Source organism: Drosophila montana, unplaced genomic scaffold, assembly GCF_035044405.1.
Source record: "Drosophila montana isolate Dmon_TW-CO22-7 unplaced genomic scaffold, ASM3504440v1 contig_2178_1, whole genome shotgun sequence".
Lineage (NCBI taxonomy): Eukaryota > Metazoa > Arthropoda > Insecta > Diptera > Drosophilidae > Drosophila > Drosophila montana.
The window spans coordinates 3,319,550-3,339,678 of record NW_026997075.1 but is presented as its reverse complement, the minus strand read 5'-3'; the positions used below and the strand labels follow the sequence as shown (position 1 = coordinate 3,339,678).

Genomic DNA, 20,129 nt, shown 5'->3' with positions numbered 1-20,129 from the left:
TGAAATCTGCCACACAATTTGGAGCGCATCAAGCGGCAGCAACAACAGCAGCAACAGCAGCAACAACAGCAGCAACAGTTGCTGTCGCTGCTGCTGTTGTTGCTGTTGTTGTTGCACCCCTGCACACCCCTTCATTGATCCATTTGTTGCTCTAAAGAGTCAAAGGATGTCGTCGAGGGGCGTCCCTTGCGCCTTCGGCCTATCGGCATATTGTACTCCGATTGCTTCTTACGCTGATAATCCAACTCATAATCGTTGACCGCATAGCATAGCGCCAGATAGGCCTGCAGCTTGGTTGACTTTAGCCTGGCGGCCAATTGCTTGGCCTTGCCCAGCGACTCGTTGAGACGCTCGAAACGATTGAATACCGCATGCACCTGACAGATCAGAAAGGTGATATTGAAGCGCCAAGCAACGCTGTTGCAGATGCGTGCCTCTGAAAAAATGGCCCCTACTTAATTACTAATATTTGGGGGAAAATATATATCTACCGTGCGATGCTTTATGCGCCATGGTCAGGGTCTTGTCAAAGCGCGACTCTTTAAAGTGACAGCGCGCTATCTCGAAAAGCAGATAGGTCCGCTCGATCGCATAGCGAGAGTGGATTAGGCGATTCTTCAGATGGTTCACTTTCTTGCTGCAGTTGAAGTGGGTCAGTGCGGCATCATCTAGGGTATATGCATTTATCAGGACTGCAAAACACACTGATTGGAGCTTGGAATAGCAATTAGTACTTAGTATTAGTCATGGACCGAGTTAGCGATGTACATGGGCCGTGTTTTTCTTTAATTTTGAATGTAGATCTAATGCACTTGAACTAAAAACTGAGTTGATCAATTTGGAACAAGTAAAAGGTTTTAGTCGCGAGCTCCCGACTAGGGGATACCCTGAACCCTTATCTTCCGATAGGCGATAGGTATAAAATGATAAATACTTCAATTATATGTATATACTATTCTAGAAGCTAAATGTCAATTTTGGTGACTCTAGCTCAAAGAACAGCATTTCGATATCGACTTTTATGGAAACGGGGCAAGTTATCGAATATCGGAAACAAACTGCGCGGAAACAAACTAGGAGGACCTACAGCTAAAATTTCAAGTCTCTAGCTCTTATAGGTTCTGAGATCCTTGCGTTCATACATACGGACGGACAGACAGACGGACATGGCTAGATCGACTCGGCCATTGATGCTGATCAAGAATATATACACTTTATGGGGTCGGAGATGCTTCCTTTTGCCTGTTACATACATTTGCACAAATACATTATACCCTGTTTAACCATTTTTAATGGGTTCAGGGTATGAAAAACAGGTTCGCGAACCGAACCCAAATTCAGAGTGTTGCTTAACCCTGAACCGTACCACCGACAACTATTTTTTTTTTATGGTTTTGCAGCCCTGATAAATACATATGTATGTAACATATATATATTCCCCCATCCACTTACGCAACACGATTAAGTCGCTCATCGTCCCTGGCAATTTCACCGTATACATTGCGACCTCCAAATGTGATAGCCTGCTCCTTGACGCGATCCGCTGGCAGCAAATAGAGCATCGAGTGATTTTTGAGATCCAGAAAATCGATATTCTTCGGCACCGCACACCGATCGATATGGGCCAGTGCCAATATGTTGTACACCTCGGTAACGAACTCCCACTTCCAGGGCAGCGTTCGGTGTGTCTTCAGCTCAATGCTGGTGTACATAATATGCTCAACATAGTCGGTCAGACGCTCGATATTCCGTTCCTGGCGCCGGCGGTGCACCTCGCGCAGCATACGGAAGCAGTCGCGACGTGTCTGATACTCCACACGGTACAGATAATTCTCGCGGTTCTTCTCACAGACTTTGCTAACACGACATTTCACCTGCCTGCAGTGGTACAGTGGGTTGCGGGTATGCATCATTTTCTGTAAATAGGTGGCATCAATGGTAATCAAAGGTGAATGGGAATGTAAGAAATAAAGATCATCTACGGCACGCCGAAGCTTAAATACCCTCAAATGCCACAATATTTTAGTCAAATTTGATGTGCTTTTACGGCACGCCGAAGCTTAAATACCCTTAAATGCCACATAATATTTTAGTCAAATTTGATATGCTTTTGCAGATGTGTCAGATGAATAGTTAGGCTCGTAAATGCGTTAAATATTTCGTGAAAGGGTAAACTAGAGGGCAGGCCTACCATGAACTTTTTGACAATCGCATACTGCTCGGAGGCCAGCTCGGACAAGTAGGGCGTGGAGTAGTTCGACAGTGGATTGAGGAAGTTCTTGTCGCTTTGCAGTTGACGCAGCATGACCACATCGTTGGCGCTCTTGTGCAGATACTGATTGTTATAGACTCTCTCGCAGACCTGCCGACGTGCACGCTCCAGCGGTGAGAGCAGGGGCTTTTGTATGCCGATAACGCTCTCCACGTCGCAGTCAAATTTCTCGCTTAGATTCTGCCAGAGGGGGCGCGGCATAAACGCAACGGATGTCCGGCGAGCGCGTGCCACCTCCGTTATCAACGGCCAATTGTCGAGCAGAAAGGGGTGTAGGCTGTCGCCAAGGGTATCCTCGAGCACGTCAATTGTCTAGCGTATAAAGATGCCAAAAGGTTTGTTAGGACCGACCGGGTGGGTCAGTGGGTCAACAGCCAAGAACTCACGTGATTTGCACGTAACTGAAAGCGATCCTTGATGGATTGTCCTTGATAGTTACGCGCTTCAATGTTCAGTTGGACCAGATTATCTTCAAAGCGATTGCACTCGAAAAGCGCATCGCATTTGTTCATTAAATAGCTAACGTTCGAGCGTCCCTGTAGCTCCAACAGCTCGTGCGCCTTCTGCGCATCCTCCCACGCCAGTTCCGGCTGGGCAATTGACCGCCGACAATGGCTACGCTTATCGAGCGCATCGGAGGCTAAGCTGCAAAACTGTCCCTCAACTGATTTGCACTTTTGCCCGGGCGCAATCGCCGGTCCGGCAAAACAGCAGGTGCTATCCCTCTGAGTTTTGCAGACGGACAATGCGCGTGTAAAATATTCCAGCGCCTTCTTGTTGCGCAGCCGACAGCCCCAGTCCTTAAACAAGTTCGACTGGGTGCAGAGCGGCAAATCGATGCGCTGCCACGGTTTCAGATCTGGATGCAGGGTGCCCGCCCGTGTACCAGCCGTAAGGGCTGTGGCAGCTCTCAGGTTACTGTGCTGCGACATATTTGGTTATGAATGTGTTGGATATTGAAATTTTGTACGACAGCTCAATGCTTGCGCTGAATTTGTAATATGTAAAATTTTGGCAATAACTTGACGTAATTTTTAATCAACCGAATTGACAGACGAATTTCAAATACGATATTTCGAATCTGTCCGGAATTTCATGTTAACCCAGCCTGGTGCCAAGCAGTGCACAGATCTGATCTCCAGCTGTTCCCAAACTGTCGCGTAGCATTGCGATAAAATGTTCACATATGAGAACTTCAGCCTAGATACATATGCATAATCTAAATGAATGCAAAACCCAAAATCGATTTATAATTTTGTGATAAATAGTATAAACAATTTGAGGAATTTCTATAACTTATTTTTTAATTCTAAAGTGCAAAGTAGTGCTTACCATGGACATTGTTGCACTGCTTGCTGCACTGCTATGCAACCAATTGCGCATTACTGGTCACAGATTGGTAAGCACTCATGTCGCTAGAATTGCCCCTATATCTTCCGATAGCTCTATGGAAAAGTGGATAGTGTTTTCTTGGAAATCTTTCTCAATTATATGACTTCAGGGAAGAATGGAAGATAGATTTGAGGGCATTTCAATGGATCAATATTGGTCGAATTTTCGTTTGATTAAAACATATTTCTGTTGGATCCGTCAGGTCTCTCTAAGGTAATGACTTGAGGGTTTCAGGTGTACGATTTGACCAAGGTTGGAACTAGGTGCGCCTTTCTTAATGATTTGGGTTCAGGGAAGAACTGTAGGTGGATCGGTCGGCATTATTATGGACCAATATTGGTCTTAATTTTGTTAGCTTGAAAGCTATTTCTGTTGGAGCTGTCAAGTCTCTCTAAGGAAAAGACCTTCAAGTGTACATCAGATCTAAGCATTGCCCCGGATGCGCATTTCTCAATCATTTGGGTTTAAGGATGAACGAAAGGTAGAGCGGTTGGCATTACTATGGACCAATAATAGTCTAAATTTCATTTGGTTGACTTAAGTTTTGTACCGGGAAGGATCTAAGTGCTCCTCTCTCAATTATTAGGGTTAAAGAAAGAACTATTTTTATTAGTTTTGTCTGATCTCTATAACCGAAAGACATCCAGGCGCATTTCTAAGTTAATATATGTCCCGGGATGGAACTAAGTGCTCCTCTTTCAATCAGTTGTATTCAAGTAAGAAGGAAAGGTAGATCAGTCGGCGGTACAATGTATCTAAAATGGCCTATACTACGTTTGCCTAGAAGCTATCTCTGTTGTATCTATCAGATCTCTCTGATCGCATATCAGGTATCAATCATGTCTAGGGTTGAAACTAAATGTTACATTCTCAATCATTTGGGTTCAGGGAAGAACGAAAGATAGATGGGTCAAAAATACAATGAACCACTAATCGTTGAGGCGACTTGCGGGTTAACTAACCTAGCCCAGCTGGAAATGATTGCGTCGTGGTCAGCGTCTTGTTTCTTCTCACACCGACGCAGATAGAGCTGTTGGAATTTTTAACAGAAGCTAACGCTATTGGCCACGGTTCCAGCAAACGTTGCAATGTTCACGCAGCGAAAAACTAATAAAAACCACCAAAAAACGTAAAAAACAAAATAATACCCTTTCTTATTTTGTGTACCCATTTTCAATGGTAGAGAGAAGCAGCTCAGCTGGCAATCGTGACGCGAAAAACAATAACAAATAATTACCACAGTCATAATCGTGGAATATTATATAACTTTTAAGTTGTTGCTGCTGCTGCGGGGCAGACCAAATTATTTAATTATTATTTTATTTGGGTTTTTGTTTTGTGCTTTGTTTTAACCGCTTCGTTCGGGCTAGACTTGGCCCAAATGCATGACCAGCCACGACGATTTTACAACATTTATTACAAATATTTACTCGAAATGTAATTTGTTTAATTGTTTTTAATTTTTATTTCATTTTTTTTCTCTCGTTTGTCTTGGCTGTTGTTGGCTTTTTTCACATAATTTGTGCATTTCTTTTGTTTTCTTTGCATAAGCGCAACGCGAATTTGAATTTGTATTTCAAATTTGTTGACCAGACGCTCGACTTGCCCAGACATGGGGCTTGAATAGTCTGAAGAGGGGGGTGAAAGAGGGAGACAGAGATGTTGGCAAACGCTGATGAGCGCTCGAATTGTTCGCATTTGTATGCCAACGAGCTGTGGGTGTCACTTTTTACGTTTATTGCGGAAAGAAAGTCACAAAAAGGTAGCGAAACTGTTGCTACTGTTCCAGCAGGTGGCGGTGCGGGCAGAAGGGGGGCCGAACGGGGTACGCCACTTGAGCGACAATTAAAGCTTGTTTTTTTTGTTTGTGGTCTGAGTTTTGGCAATAGCGCAACGTGTGGCCAAAAGCTATAAATAAATACAATCACACATACATAGGTACACACTTACATATGAGGAAACGGTGGGGTCAGGCAACACTGGAAACTGGCTGCACAGCATGTCAATTAGGCGGCATACAGTCGCTCTCAAACTGTTAAGAAATACGCGACTCAGTTTCGAATACCGCAAACTTTTAAGGCTGACAAATTGGCCGAAATTGTTGCTTTAATTTTTCTCAAATAACCTTCAAATCTATGAACCAGAATAAGTCCCATTCTTCAATTAAATGTTCTGAATATTGTTTTAGAAAATGCCATGTCCATCCATCTGTATGATTGCGTCGATCTTGGAAGTTATAAGCGTAAGATTCTTCCTATTTTAATAATTAATTCTCGTTGTCATACACAGAAAGAGTTACTGATTATATCGTACTATAGACCAAACTATCTATTGTTTTAAGGCAATTTTCGGAGATTATTATAGCTGGAGACAGCAAACTTGGTTTATATTTTCTGGTATAACCAATTTAATTTGTTGCATAAAATCTCATTTTTATACCCTGAACCCATTAAAAATGGGTTAACAGGGTATATTGTATTTGTGCAAATGTATGTAACAGGTAGAAGGAAGCATCTCCGACCCCATAAAGTGTATATATTCTTGATCAGCATCAATGGCCGAGTCGATCTAGCCATGTCCGTCTGTCTGTCTGTCCGTCTGTCCGTCCGTCCGTCCGTCCGTATGTATGAACGCAAGGATATCAGAACCTATAAGAGCTAAAGACTTGAAATTTTAGCTGTAGGTCCTTCTAATGCCCGCGCAGTTTGAGTTTGTTTCCGATATTCGATAACTTTCCCCGTTTCCAAGTAATCGATAAAAATCGATATTGAAATCTTGTTTTTTGAGCAATTAAAATAATAATAATAATAATAATAATATGAGCTAGAGTCACCAAACTTGACATGTAGCTTCTAGAATAGTATATATATATCAAGTATCTTTCATTTTATACCTATCGCCACCTCCCCGCTATCACCGCAAAGCTATAAATCAAGTTAATTATCCAACTTGTATTGCCCATCAATTTAAGCCACGATTTAAATGTAATTGTCATTTTGAGAATACACAAATATTCTTTATTCTATTCTACAATAAGATGTACTGTCGAAAATTTCATTAAGATCGGTTAAGAAACAGAAAGGTTATGTGCGCACGTGTTAGGATCATAGCTGCTGCGCCAATTCCAAGAATTTCTGTATACATGTACACACACACACATTCATGCGCGGCTTCTTTGAATTCTATCAACAGCATTGCAATTGCGATTGTATTGTTTTCTGTGCTGCTATTTTAATTGGTTTTTTTCTCATTAAAGCTCAATTATTGGTGTGGTCCTTAAGTAGGGCAGCGGTAAGTGGTGCGGTTAGTTGCGAGTTCGAACCCTGCCAAGGGACCATTTTTTTTTTTTTATTTTGCATTTGGTGTTGGAAGAAGAGGGTTCAGGGTATCCCCTAGTCGGGAGCTCCCGACTAGAACCTCTTACTTGTTTTATACTCGAGTTTTGTGTTTTGGTATATAAATATTTTAAGGTGCCATATTTGTTCATATATTTTTGCTTTCGAAATCCCCCATTACCAAAATATCTTTATGCCCAAACAACGTCTTTAATGTATCAGTCAGCAGCTATTAGAGCTAAGGATTAAAATTGCGATGTCTCGATATGTCTCGGATCTTGTATAATATATGTAGAGTCAGAGTATTTTACTTTTTTTGACAAATCTTTTCTCTCTCTGGCTCTCACTCAGCTAGAGATTGATGCTTTTCTATTTACACACATTTGAATCTTATATTTATATCCTGAAAATTTCATAACGATCGGATAATAAGCACCAAAGTTATGCAAGAACGCATTTTCCATGGTACGGCAAAGACACACACAAGCCATTTGGAATGGCAAGTTCACAGCTTTACGCCCCATTTGAAGCACAAAGTTGGTAACACCTTTTGACAGCAAAAAAAAACAAAAAAAAAAAAAACAGTCAGTGTAAACATGTCAGTATTTATTTATGCACCCTGTTGCATGCACCGAGCCGCACTCGAGATGCAACCAAATGAAATGACGCCTACCCCCGCCCTCCCTTATGACAGGTGCAAATTGAGTTAAGCCCAACTGGCACTCACTTTTACTTCGCTGTGACACATAAACACACGAGGTACATTTGCTCATTAAGTCGCAGTGCAATTGGAAAGCGTTTGGAAATATTCAGGTGTAGGTCAGCTGTTAAAGCCAACAGCCGAAATTGGCACATAAATTTCAGTTTAACTGTAACTGTTATTGTTACAGCTACTGGTGCTGTTAATAATATTACTGTGCGTGCTAGTGTAACTGTTAACTTTGCTGTTAATATAACTATTATATTACTGTGATTGTTATTGCTACTGTTAAAGTTACTGTAGCTGTGACTATGACTGCATCTGTTACTGCCACTGTTAAAGTACTCTGACTATGAACGCATCTGTTACTGTGCTTGCTACTGCAACTGTTAATATTGCTGTTAATAGTACTTTTATATTACTGTGATTGTTACTGCAACTGTTAAAGTAACTGTTGTTGTGACTTTGACTGCAATTGTTACTGTTGCTTTTAATATTATTACATAGATATTACTGTGCTTGTTACTGCTACTGTTAATGCTAATGGGACTGTCAATAAACATGATTGAGTTGCCAGCATGGCCGAGAGTAACAAATAAGCAAGCGATAATAGGCACATAAACTTAAATACCACTGTGGCAGTTACTGTGATCTGTAATTGCTACTGTTACTTTTACTGTTGCTGTTAATGTTGGTGTGACAATAAGTATGCCTGTTACTGTTAAGTGTTATATTAATATTACTTTCACTTTACTTGATAATTACTGCGATTGACATGCTGCTAATGCTACTGTTGCAGTAATAATAATCTAAAGCTTGGCTTCTACAAAATAATACAGTGTGTGTTTTTGGTTTTTCAAAATATTTTTTTATTATTTTAAAATATTTTTTTATTTGATATTCAACTCAGTCCACAATTTACTATTCTGTGGAATGCCTGTGGGCAAAAGTTAAACGGCAGTAATGTGGAGCAGTAAGGGGCAGTAAGTCGGTCGGTCGGTCGGTCGTTCGGTCGACAATCGTTTAGGTTCGGCATCGTGCAGCAGGCGGCAGCTGGCTGTTGGCAGTTGGCAGTTCGCAGTCAGCTTCGTATTTGGTGCAGCATCAGTCGCCGGACTTGATTCAGTTCGCTTTTGTCTCGCCCAGTGGCAGGTTGTCCCAGACGGTCCTTTGCGAGCAGCTCGACGCAGTCAGCGCTCTCGACGTACACTTTCAGTTGGAAATTTGAAAGCGGATTCATCAACTAAGGCGTTGCCGAGCCATCCTTGTCACCAGTGCCCACCAGTTGGTTTCTTGGCACTTGATACCCGACCTATTACATTCTGGACTGGCTGAGAGATTGGCCAAGCATTTGGCGTGAGTATTTAGCTATCAATTCTTGTTGTAAATATGTTGTCCTGCGATTAACTTGCATATCTCTTCGGGCTTAGCCAGGCTCAATCAAATATCCCATTGACAATGTCTCAATATCATCTTTGACATGTATAGGTCTGTCATCAGGCTGGCCTCATTTATTATTTATCTGTGGGCTCGTCGCGCGCACTTTTGCCTGACAGTTAAAACACAGCGGTCGACAGAAATAAAAATCAAGTATACGCCGCATAAACACTTCAATGCCATTAACATGAATCTTTCATTTAATTTCGGGTTCATACTCGTACACATGATACTTTATGTTGCCCCCGTTCGTGTTTTTTGCGTCTTTTGTCTGTTTCTTTTTTTCGTCTTCTTCTTCCTTTTTTTATGTACAAACTTGGTCCATTTATTTGCTCGCTTAATTTGCGCCTGTTTTCTGTTGAGTGCCACATGGAGCTCGGTGAATGCAACTCCGCCGAACTGATCAATATGCTGATAAGGGCACAAGCCCAACAAAAACCCGGCCCATCGTCACACTGTCAGCATATTTCACACACACTTTTCTAATCTAATATTTATGGCAGACGATTTTGTGTCTCGTCAGCAGCTGCTGGTCGGGTGGAGCTTGTCAGCGGTAACTCATTGCATTTTTTTTTTTTGGCGAACTGTAATTTCCAGCACCACCCGCCAGTCAACGTTATCGCTGGCGACTGATTGGCTTCGTTCGCCAGCAATTGTTGCAGTTGCATAATGTTTGCCAAATCAGCCGTGTGAGGCACATGAAGGTGTGCGACAATCATCATGAAATTTATGCAAAAGAAATGCTCTGAGTGAGCTACTGGTGCCACCTGGCGGACGGCACATGATGGAATTTGTAAAATGCTGTGTTAAAAATAAAATACTCGTAAAGTTTGCAAATGGCTTACAATAGCGAAGCGGATTCTGAATTCCGGATTCCGTATACACGGCACCACACACACACACACACACAGAGCAAAGCAACCACCATGCCCCACTGTGCCCAGCTATGCAACAGTTTTGTGGCATTTGTTTAATTTAATTGGCTTAAGACCTGCTTGAGCCCCTGGCGGGCTCAAATTACAACGAAATGCTGCTCGGCGCGAGATGAGATCATTGACCTCTGGTTGTAACTGTGCCGGGTGTGTGGGCAGCATGGGCAGGTCTCGGTTGGTTCTTTTGTGCAAATTGTCGCAAAAGCATCGTTAAACGTCTCGCATCAAATTATCGTTAGATTTATAGCACTTGCCCTCAAATGTGCCGCTGCCGCTGCCGCAAGCGTTCGCCGTGTTGCCCGCTTTTCGGCGCCACACTTCAGCTTTTTTATGGCCTCAACGCTCTTGACTGAGGCGACCAGCAAAGTTTCATTGCCCTTTTGATTTCTTGCCAAATGGGCTAAGGAACTGCAACTGTATGCATTTTTTTATGCGACGTCGCAGACAAAGTTAAAACTCATCCAAACGCATCTAGAACTGCGAGTATGGCAAAAACTAAAGCTGCAACACATTCGCGTGCGAAATCCACAAACAGCTGAAGTTTCCAATCACCGAATTTCGTTGCTTTCCCATCTGAAAATTCAAAATGAATATACAGATGGCAGTTTAATTATCGCTATTATTATTGGATAAATATTTTTTGGAATAAATAACATTTCTCATCGCACAGACGAATATTGAGAACCAAGAGTGAATTGGTTCGGTTCACGGTGCGAACCAATGGTTCGTGAACGTGGTTTATTACATCTTTGCAACCAGGTTTTGGCTTGAACCTTGCTTCTCATATATATTCACAATTTTCCATAGAACGTAATATTGCTTTCAATCTAAACTACTTTTGGAAATATATGATTCCGGTTCAGAAAGTCAGCTAATACGCTTTAATGTTCGGATCAATGTAAAGTTGGAACTCCGGCATTAAAACGATTTGGTTAAAAAAAATGCTGTTTCAGTGTGTACTTATTATTTGCCAATCGACTAGCTTAATTTCCAAACGAATGCAATCGAGTTTTAATCTAATTAATTGTCTAGTCAAACAGCTAAATTCAAACAAAGCAAGTCAAAAGAACTTATAATGTTGCCGAAGGGTGTAAACGACTGCGCAATACTCTCTTCAGAGTATTTTACGATCAAATCAGCCATAAAGAGTCTTCTTGTGTATGTTGCTGGGTACTCTAAGACTTTAAGCAGTAAGTTTTTGGAATATTGACTTGCGCAACTTCTGGCCGCAATATTTTTGGCTCAATCCTATGAGTAGTGCTCCACATTTATATATATTTATATATATGTATATATAGTTATATTATGCACAAATAATATACTCATGTTTCCTTTGTGAGCCGAGCATAAAAAATGCTTTCAGCTTTGAATTGAATTCAGTTCTTTATTCAAATGAGTGAAATCAATTTAGTAAATTTAAAAAAAAAATAACGAATTCAATTTGTAATTCAATTCATTATTGCATATTGAATGAATACATATTTATGTAAAATTTATTTCATTTTCATCATTGAAATGAATGCATTGAATATGTGGCAATTCAATCCCCGATGACTCGCACTTATTTATAGCTCTATGAAGAGCTGTTTTTTTGTAGAACTGAACGCAACCTGATTTATTTTGGTATTAAGCTTTAATGTGACCAAATTCGTAGGCAATCTGTGTTTGTAATTCGCTTTCATGCAATTCAAGTGTTTAATTTTGATCAGGACGACGTGCTGAGTCGATTAAGCCTTGTCCTTCTGTATGAACGCGTTGATCTTAGAAACTGTAATAGCTAGAGACTGGAAAATATATATTACCGTAAATTGTAGGCAGAACGAGTTTACCTTTTTTTCGATACCTCCCACTTTTTGTGGAACATCGATAAATATCGAATTTGTTATATGATTTTTTAGGCAGAACTTGCAGATTTTAAGAGCTGGCGGCATTAAACGTAGAATTAATACGATGCCACAATATGACTTTTCAATACTTTTATAACAATTTTTAATTAAGTTCTCTTCCTACGCCAGATCTCAAGTGTCGCTCACTTGCTTATCGGTATATTATGTATGTTATCGGAAAATACAACCATGGTAGAAAATCGGAACTACACTAGTAGTTCGTATCTTAACTTCTAACTTCTAAGATCTTAACTTCTTAAGATAACGTAAGCAATTACTATCGCTACAAAATAATAATTAATAATTTATATCGATATAGGTTCTCGTATAGTATAGTAGAGTATAAAAAATGTTCACCAGTTTTTCTCCAAAATATAAAAAGTGCCATCTCCTTTTTAACTAAGCCTTGTGCTTAAGTATTTACACACATTCGGCTGCCATATTTAGGCGCTGAAAGTTTCTGCAAGTTCAGACTTAAAAAAAACGAAGTTATTCTAGAATGTATTTCAACGAACGTGGAGTCACACCCAGTTGAAAGCACCTCCTCGTATTTTTCAACTGGAATCTCTTGTAAATAAAAAAATGCTTTTGGGAGAAAATTAAGTTCTACTGAAATTTAATATCGCACTTTGAGCCTAGGACACGTTATAACTCACCTTTGACCAGAGCATTTGATGCTTCTCCCGGAAAAGGCGTTAAACGTATGCGTAATTTGCATTTCCGCAAAATAGTGTGTCAAAGATTAGTTAGGTGAGCAATATATCATTATTTTCTTTAGCTACGCTTAGCGAATTTTCGCTTCGACTCGATGTGGCTCTGTAAATCATGTGTTATCTTCATGGAAGATTGCAATTATGGGTTATATACTTTGAGTGCATTGCACAAGCAGAGTTCCTTCTGAGTGCTTCATAAGTGGACTAAATTTATGCAGCGCCTGTCCCCCAAAAAAAGAGAAATGTGGCAACACATGCAAGACGCAGACGGCAAGCTTGTGCAAGCAACAGGCGCAGCAACTTAGCGAACAACTGAGTGAACAGCTGCGCCCATTCCCAGACCCCCCCAACCACCCAACCACCCACCAACACGACGCCAACACACTTACAGACCACGTCTGCTCGTCTGCGTATCCTGTGAAGGCACAGCTCGTCAACGTGAGTCAAAAACCAACAGGAGGACAAGTTTTATAAATTCATTAAGCGCTTGAAATATGCATAAACATAATTTGGTTTTTTTTAATTAACATTTTTTTGGCAGATTTCATGCTGCGGCTGTTGCCCGTGCCGTGGTTAGAGTGTCCTGTCATGTCTACTGCTGTCCCACTGGGCGTATGAGCGACAACAGCTGCGTTCTAGTTGCCCGCTAATTGAATCACTTTTGCCATTTTCGGTTGCCTTTTGTCTTGGTCCATTTTGCAACTTCATTCTGGCAGACAACGGGCTAAACTAGATTGCGCCAGCGTAAATACAACCCTTTGCATGTTGCCTAACCATAATACATACGTGCTATTTTTTTTTTCTAAGCAAATATTCGCAGAAGCATCTCCAAAACCAGATGGTGTGGCTATATTCACGCCGAAGATTAAATATTCTCTTAGATAAATGATTTGGAGGCATCTTGGCAGAAACTATATAATATAGTATTAATTGATATTTTAGAAGATTTTGCTTGTTTGTTGGGCGAATAGTACAGCCAAGCTTGTTCAAGGTAGCTTGGAAAAGAAAACATTCAAAAACTTATTCTTTGAATTATGCTTTCTGTAAAGCTTTATGATATAGAAGTCCAATGTTGGAAAGATTTTCTTTGTGCAGGCAGTAAAGATTTCCTAATAAAACAAAAAAGTTCTTCAGACAAGAATTCAGTTTTTGACCGATCGTTCCTATGGCAGCTTCATGATATGGTTGTCTAATTGGGTCGACTTATTCCTAGAATATTTCTTTCTATAGAACTTAATGATATCGTCGTCCGTTGTTGAGAAGATTTTGGTTGCATATAAGGAGCATAAATGCTTAGTCAAGATTTCTTAAGAAACCAAAAAGTTCTCCATACAAGAACTCAATATTCGACCGATATTTCCCATGGTAGCTTTATGATATAGTAGTCTAATTGGGCCGACTTTGTGGTGTACCTAAGCTAAGTTTCATGATGTTAGCCTTAAAACAAGGCTACTAAGTGGACAGACGGATATTGCTATATCGCCTCGGCTCTTGATACACAAATTTAAACCAACCATCATAAAAAAAACCATCTATAAAAAATTCCTCGTATGCAAAATAGTTGATTGGTTGCATATTTGTAAAATCTATTAAAATAAGTAAAATATACAATTTCGTTAGACAAAAAACAAAAGTTTTTTTTTTATTAAATCGCATATATAATGTGTTTGCGTTCATGCATTCATTCATTTAACAACTAAACCTTTTAATAAAATGGAATTTTCAGGAATTTCAATGAAAACAATAATAGGAAAAGTTATGCTATAAACAAAGTAAATATAAAAACATATATTAAAATTCATACGAATTACCATTTAACTTTATGCTTTAAGTTTATATTTAATGTGAGCAAAATTAAATTTGCCAAACACGTCCAATTATATTGAAAATTCATAAAATATTCACAAAATTTCATTGCATTTACGAAATAAAATTCGGCTAAATTTGTAGAATTGACAAAAATGAGAGAACAAAAATTTATTTCTTACCAAAATTTAAACCAAAAGGATTTTGAATGGTGCTTAATTTAACTAAGTTGAATAAAAAAGAGTTTGATTTTTTCATATTATTTTCAAAGCGTGTAAAAACAAAATTAGGTATCTGACAGAAGTTTGCTTTTAAGCGTTACACACTACATGACAAATTTAGAATACTCTCAAAAGCACTATAAAAAGTAGAAAATTATGCAAATGCCAAAGGCCAACACGAGTTATTGCTGTGGTTTTTCTTGCAACTCTTGGCTTTTGTAAGAACCAGGCAAATGCTATGTGGACCTGGGCAAGGCTACTTATGAAAAACTTTTGCCTTTTATCTGGCTGCACGTTTTTTTTTTTTGGGGTTTTCCCCTTTTATGTGCCACTTGTTGAAACTCATTAATTTGGGACAAAAAGTATATATACATATAGAAGAAAAACTTTTCGAAAATTCGTTTCGATGCCAATTGAAGAGCACGTGCAAGCTATAATTTTCTCACGAATTTTCGTTATATTTTCAATCGACACGTTTATCAGCGTAAAGGGAATTAGGGGCAAGACTCGGACAGGGGGACAGAAGGCAGTTGCAGCAAATTCTAGAGAATATGTGCTTTTTGCAGCCAATTTCTCTTTAGCTCAGTACAGTTTAATTTACATGACGATGCCAGATAAAAACGCTTCAACGCGGCTCTGCTCAAGTGCGGGCAGGGGTTGATGGGGACATCGGAGGGGGTAGGGATAGGAAGGGGGTCGGTTTGTGGGTGGCAACTTAACAGCTCTATAAACACGGCCAACAATGGCAACCACAGCGAGGATATCGCGCTGTCGCCATTCAAAGGCAGCTGTGCGGAAACCGGCAGATAATGTAAACAAAACAATGCAAAAAACGACAACAACAACATCCGACAGCCTGTGCATGCATAGATGCAATCCCTTGTCTGACTGGGGGCGCCTCCCTAGCAACACTTGAGACGCAGCTCAGTTGCGGTGGGTACTGGGCTGGGCTAGGGTATGCGTGCGTGTGTGTGGGGTGGAGAGTGCTAAAACCATGTGGCTTTGACTTAATGTGCATAGTAGTGCAACTGCATCGCAGCTGTTCGCGGCACGCCCAATGGCTGAGAACAAACAACAAGTGGAAGAGGGATGTGACTACCAGATACCCTGTAACAAGCGAGGCTGCATGCCAAAGTAGTTGCAACAAAAAGCAGAAAGCCGAAACGAGACACGAACCGAAGTATTTTAGTCGAGCGAACCCGATTGGAAGATACCCTGAACCAAGCGCCAATTTGGCCTTTGAATTTACGCAGTTTCTATGATTGGCCTTCCCTTTGGTGCACACTTTGGAAAATGCCTAATGGAATACTACCTGTATTTATAGTCCGCTCTTTATAAGTTATTTCGTTCCCAAACATGACACCCGAATGTGTGTATATGGCAAAGCCCAAGGCCGTACCGTTGAAAATCCTTTTGTTTTCATTCAAGGCATGCGGAGAGGTATTCAAAAAGTCAGCTATTTTTATTCTGTGTATACAATATGAAAAACTACATATCAAGTTTGGTGGATCTAGCTCTTATAATTCTAGAGTTTAAAAAACAAAGTCTCAAAAATCGATAATTATCGATAACAAGAAAACGGGAGGTGATATCAATAAAAGTCAACTCAACCTGTGTGTTTTACACGAGAATATTTATCTTTTAAATTTCGAGTCTCAACCTTTTGCAATTTTAGAAATCGATGTGTCCACAAAGAAAGAGAAAAAGAGAAAGAGGAAAAGAGAGAAAGAGAGAGGAAGAGAGAGAGAGAGCGAGAGAGAGAGCGAGAGAGCGAGAGAGAGAGAGAGAGAGAGAGAGCGAGAGAGCGAGAGAGAGAAAGAGAAAAAGAGACTGAAAGAAAGAGAGAGAGAAAAATAGAGAAAGAGAAAAAGAGACTTAGAGAAAGAGAGAGAGAGAGAACAGCGGACATTTTGACATTTCTATACTCAGTTCGTCTTCCTGCCTAATGACTGTCTCAAAGCGATTGTCAATGGTTTTAGGGCAAAACTATTCAAACTCAGTTATTTGTTAATTGTTATTTAGACCCCAGCGATCAAAGCTGCCCATTAAATATCATGCACATACACTATTTCCACTTTTAGTACAACTCTTTGTGCTACATTTTCGAAATAGGGTATACAAAAACAATATACATAAAATAACAGCACATAAAAAATGTATCGTGAATACGATTTTTTAAGACTGTTGGTCTAAGAGGGCGTTGTTAGCCATAAAGGGAGGGGATGGGGCGCAGCTAAGCGCCAACCCAGATACCTACAACCGGAAACATAAGCATAACGGGCAAAGTGCAAACTGAGCTTTGGAATGCTAATGAGCTGCGATTATCTTCTGCACTTACTGTAATCCCAAGACAAAGCTGCAGCCCGTGCAGCACGTAGAAGGCTTGTAGCTAGTTAAGTCATAATTAAAGCAACTACTTTTCAAATGGGTTAAGAGCACACGCTAATTATCAAAGATTATGCCTTATTATAACTGAAGGAAATTGTCTAATCTGTGTATGGATACGAATGTCTGTCATTTCAATTCCAAATGCCTTACGATATCTGCGAATGAATTTTGGGGCAAAATGCCTTAATCAATGCATTAAACACAACTCAGTCAAAAATATGAGTACATACATCGTACCAGGTCTATGAACGTAATAAAACCTGAAGCGTTTCTATTCATTAATTAGAGAAAAGTCGATAAATTTCACTTTCTGCACATAATTAAGCTTCAATTTCGGTTCTCTACTTACATTGCATTATGCTACTTTTTTTTTGTGCTTGGTTACAACTGAAATTCCAAACATATTTGTTGTTCTTGAGCTTGTGTGCTGTTTGTCTGCTGCCCGACCACCCCCAACCGGCACGCGTGCCGTTTTATATGTATGTGATCCTATGAGAGATGTAAAAATGCTTCAACTCGTGATGCCGACAATTAAATGCTCTTTGTGGCAGCTTTTGCGAATGTGATGTTTAAGTCTAATGTCTGCAACGGTACGAACCAGATATTCTACATCTATAAACCCAGCTATTAGTTAGAACCAAGATTTTTACAATTTTTTTAGAAAATATGGTTTGGTTGAGAATTAGGTTTAGTCAACATTTTGAAGTCCAAGTTGAAACCGGTTTGGTGGAGCAGCTTTTTGCAGTCTTAGTTAATATATTTGGGAGCACAAAAAGAAAATTATTATTGGTGACAATATTATGTAAATGTTAAATATGTATGCAAATTACTTTCAATGAGAATTCCAATAATAGCTCATAGCTCGTTAGCTAGTTATTCCAGTCGAGTCCTACTTATCTACAGCCTGAAAGGATGAACCTCTTACAAGTCTCTCAAACGACCTTCTGATCTATATATATATAAAAATAGATAGATCATTAATATATACAACTTCCTTAGTTGCATAACAGATTTCGTAAGCGAAATGGCAATACCCTTTGCAAGTGTATAACAAATTCCAAGAAAATGCCTTGAGCTGTCTTCGAGCAATGCATGGCAACAAATTTTCGTCGTGATTTCTCTACACATCTGGAAATGATGTAAAAAAGAGCAAGCGGCAGGAGCTGTTAAGGAGGTCAAGAGGTCAGCAGTTCCGAGAATATGTTACAGTTGTTGTTCGGTTCTCGTTAGATTAAATATCATTGCCAATTAATGTTTATTCTTTGGGACTCTGCACACGACTTTAGCTTTATAAAAATTTCACATACATACGCACATACACACGGGCACACACAAGAACATGCTGTGTGTATTTGTTTATATATCGATAACGCTGCGACGCGTTTTCAATTTGCTTTTGCCGTTGATTTGAGCAAATAAAATGCTCGACTCTCACAACTTTTGTTGCCCCTTTATATTGTTGCCAGTATAAACATGTATGCGCGCTGTTTCAGCTACCCAGCTGGAACGAGCGACATGAGATTTCAACTTTTGCTCGAAGGAGTTTTCAATTGGATCGAGCGACATGAGATTTCAACTTCTGCTCGGAGAGTTCTCCATTGGAAAGATCTAAGTGTGCTTCATAGGTATCTCAGCATTCTTTTCCTTTTCCCATTTTCTAATAACATTAGAAACAAATTATTTTGGTAGAGAGCTATGCTTTTGCAGGTCAATGACTAATGTACACATAATACAAATCGAATGATACATAATTTCAAAATTTATACTTGGCTTTTAACTTTTCAATATATCTATTTGTTGTCACACTTTTCTTTTGTTTCGAGATGAGTCCTTAAAGTTGTATTAAAGTCCTCGTAATAGATTCACATGCATAAATTATGTATATTTTTGGTAAGTATATAGATATATATTTGTTAATAAGTAGATTTTTTAGTGCGCACAACTGAAGTATTTTATTATTTAATTAGTCTAACAACTAATGCCATTAAGTGTGAAAAATTATGATGCCGAGCAGCAATTCTGGTCACACTGGGTGTGGGCTGAACTATGTATTAATATGTTTACGCTGATGTTGTTAGGGATAATACTTTTCGTGTTGTTGGGGCCAAATGCCTCTAGCTAACCACAAATATAAGCAAAACACACATAAACACACACACACACTTACAGCTGCTTAGCAGAACCTGCTGAGCTGTCAGCCACGCCCATCATATGCGCCTCGAAGTAAAATCAAAAAGGAACGCCGAGCATTACATACCCTTGAAATATGTCAGGGAAGTGCTTATTATTATTTCCGATTGATTGTTCCAATATCAGCTATATTATATAGTATATCGATTTGGTACAGGCTTAAAGATAAGTTAAAAAAACATAGTAAAGTTCGCAATTGATGAGTTTAATGCAGGTATCCGTACACAAATTCAGTTTTTGACCGATTTTATATATTTTTCTCTTAAGCGATATAGGTTATAGTAGCCGGATGGTAAAACTTGGATATGCTTCCTGAAATACCAAATCGTTTTTTTTATGGCAGCCATGTGATTACTGCAAGATCCGATCTGGCCGACATATATTTCGGTATACTAAGCAGAGTTTCGCTTTATAACTGAGAGACTTGCTTGCATAGAAGCAGACACAAAGACAGATCAAGAATATATATTGCCAAAGGGATTGAAAATACTTTCTTCTATGCATTGCACATTTCCTGACAAAATAATAAGATCCTCGACAAGGGTATAAAACGACGATTTCCACCCATTTAATTTATTTTGTGTTGATGTTGCGGCTGCTGTAAGTACTGTTGCTGCTCTTCATATCATGGCCCATGGCTTCATTCAGTTGTTTTCCTTGAATATCGTCCGGACGTACTCCAAGTGCGTCTCCATGCAGCTACAGCTTGTTAGAGGGCATTACAACTGGGGCCCCTTTTGCCTTTTGCCGTCCTGGCCGTCCTGTTTCCTATTCACTTCCTGTGTGCTCCGCTTTTCAACTTGTCTTCCATTGCTGCTCAGTAGGCGCACAAGTGTGTGCGTGTGTGCGTATGTGTG

At 39.7% G+C, this 20,129-nt stretch overlaps 2 protein-coding genes across 2 annotated transcripts in view; one reads left to right on the top strand and one right to left on the bottom strand.

The window, feature by feature from the left end:
* Nucleotides 1-131: 131 nt before the first annotated feature.
* On the bottom strand, nt 132-3,333 carry p-cup (presidents-cup). The gene is made up of 5 exons (XM_064681085.1): nt 2,659-3,333; nt 2,192-2,584; nt 1,453-1,916; nt 492-637; nt 132-436 (listed from the first exon to the last, which is right to left on the bottom strand). The coding sequence occupies exons 1-5, from the start codon at nt 3,202-3,204 to the stop codon at nt 132-134; spliced, it is 1,854 nt and encodes a 617-aa protein (XP_064537155.1). The 5' UTR covers nt 3,205-3,333.
* Nucleotides 3,334-8,782: 5,449 nt separating this feature from the next.
* Nucleotides 8,783-20,129, top strand: part of LOC135427426 (uncharacterized) — a 33,489-nt gene continuing 22,142 nt past the window's right edge. Inside the window, exon 1 of the mRNA XM_064680939.1 lies at nt 8,783-9,055. The gene's annotated coding sequence lies outside the window, so the exon portion shown is untranslated. The remainder of the gene's footprint in view (nt 9,056-20,129) is intronic.

What these genes read in the sequence shown, in the direction of transcription:
- p-cup (XM_064681085.1), bottom strand. Translation starts at nt 3,204, where the DNA reads ATGTCGCAGCACAGTAACCTGAGAGCTGCCACAGCCCTTACGGCTGGT. An exon ending in GAGCGACTTAATCGTGTTGC is followed by an intron (nt 638 to 1,452) that starts GTAAGTGGATGG and finishes CTTCAACTGCAG; the next exon opens with CAAGAAAGTGAACCATCTGA. An exon ending in GGCGCATAAAGCATCGCACG is followed by an intron (nt 437 to 491) that starts GTAGATATATAT and finishes CCATTTTTTCAG; the next exon opens with AGGCACGCATCTGCAACAGC.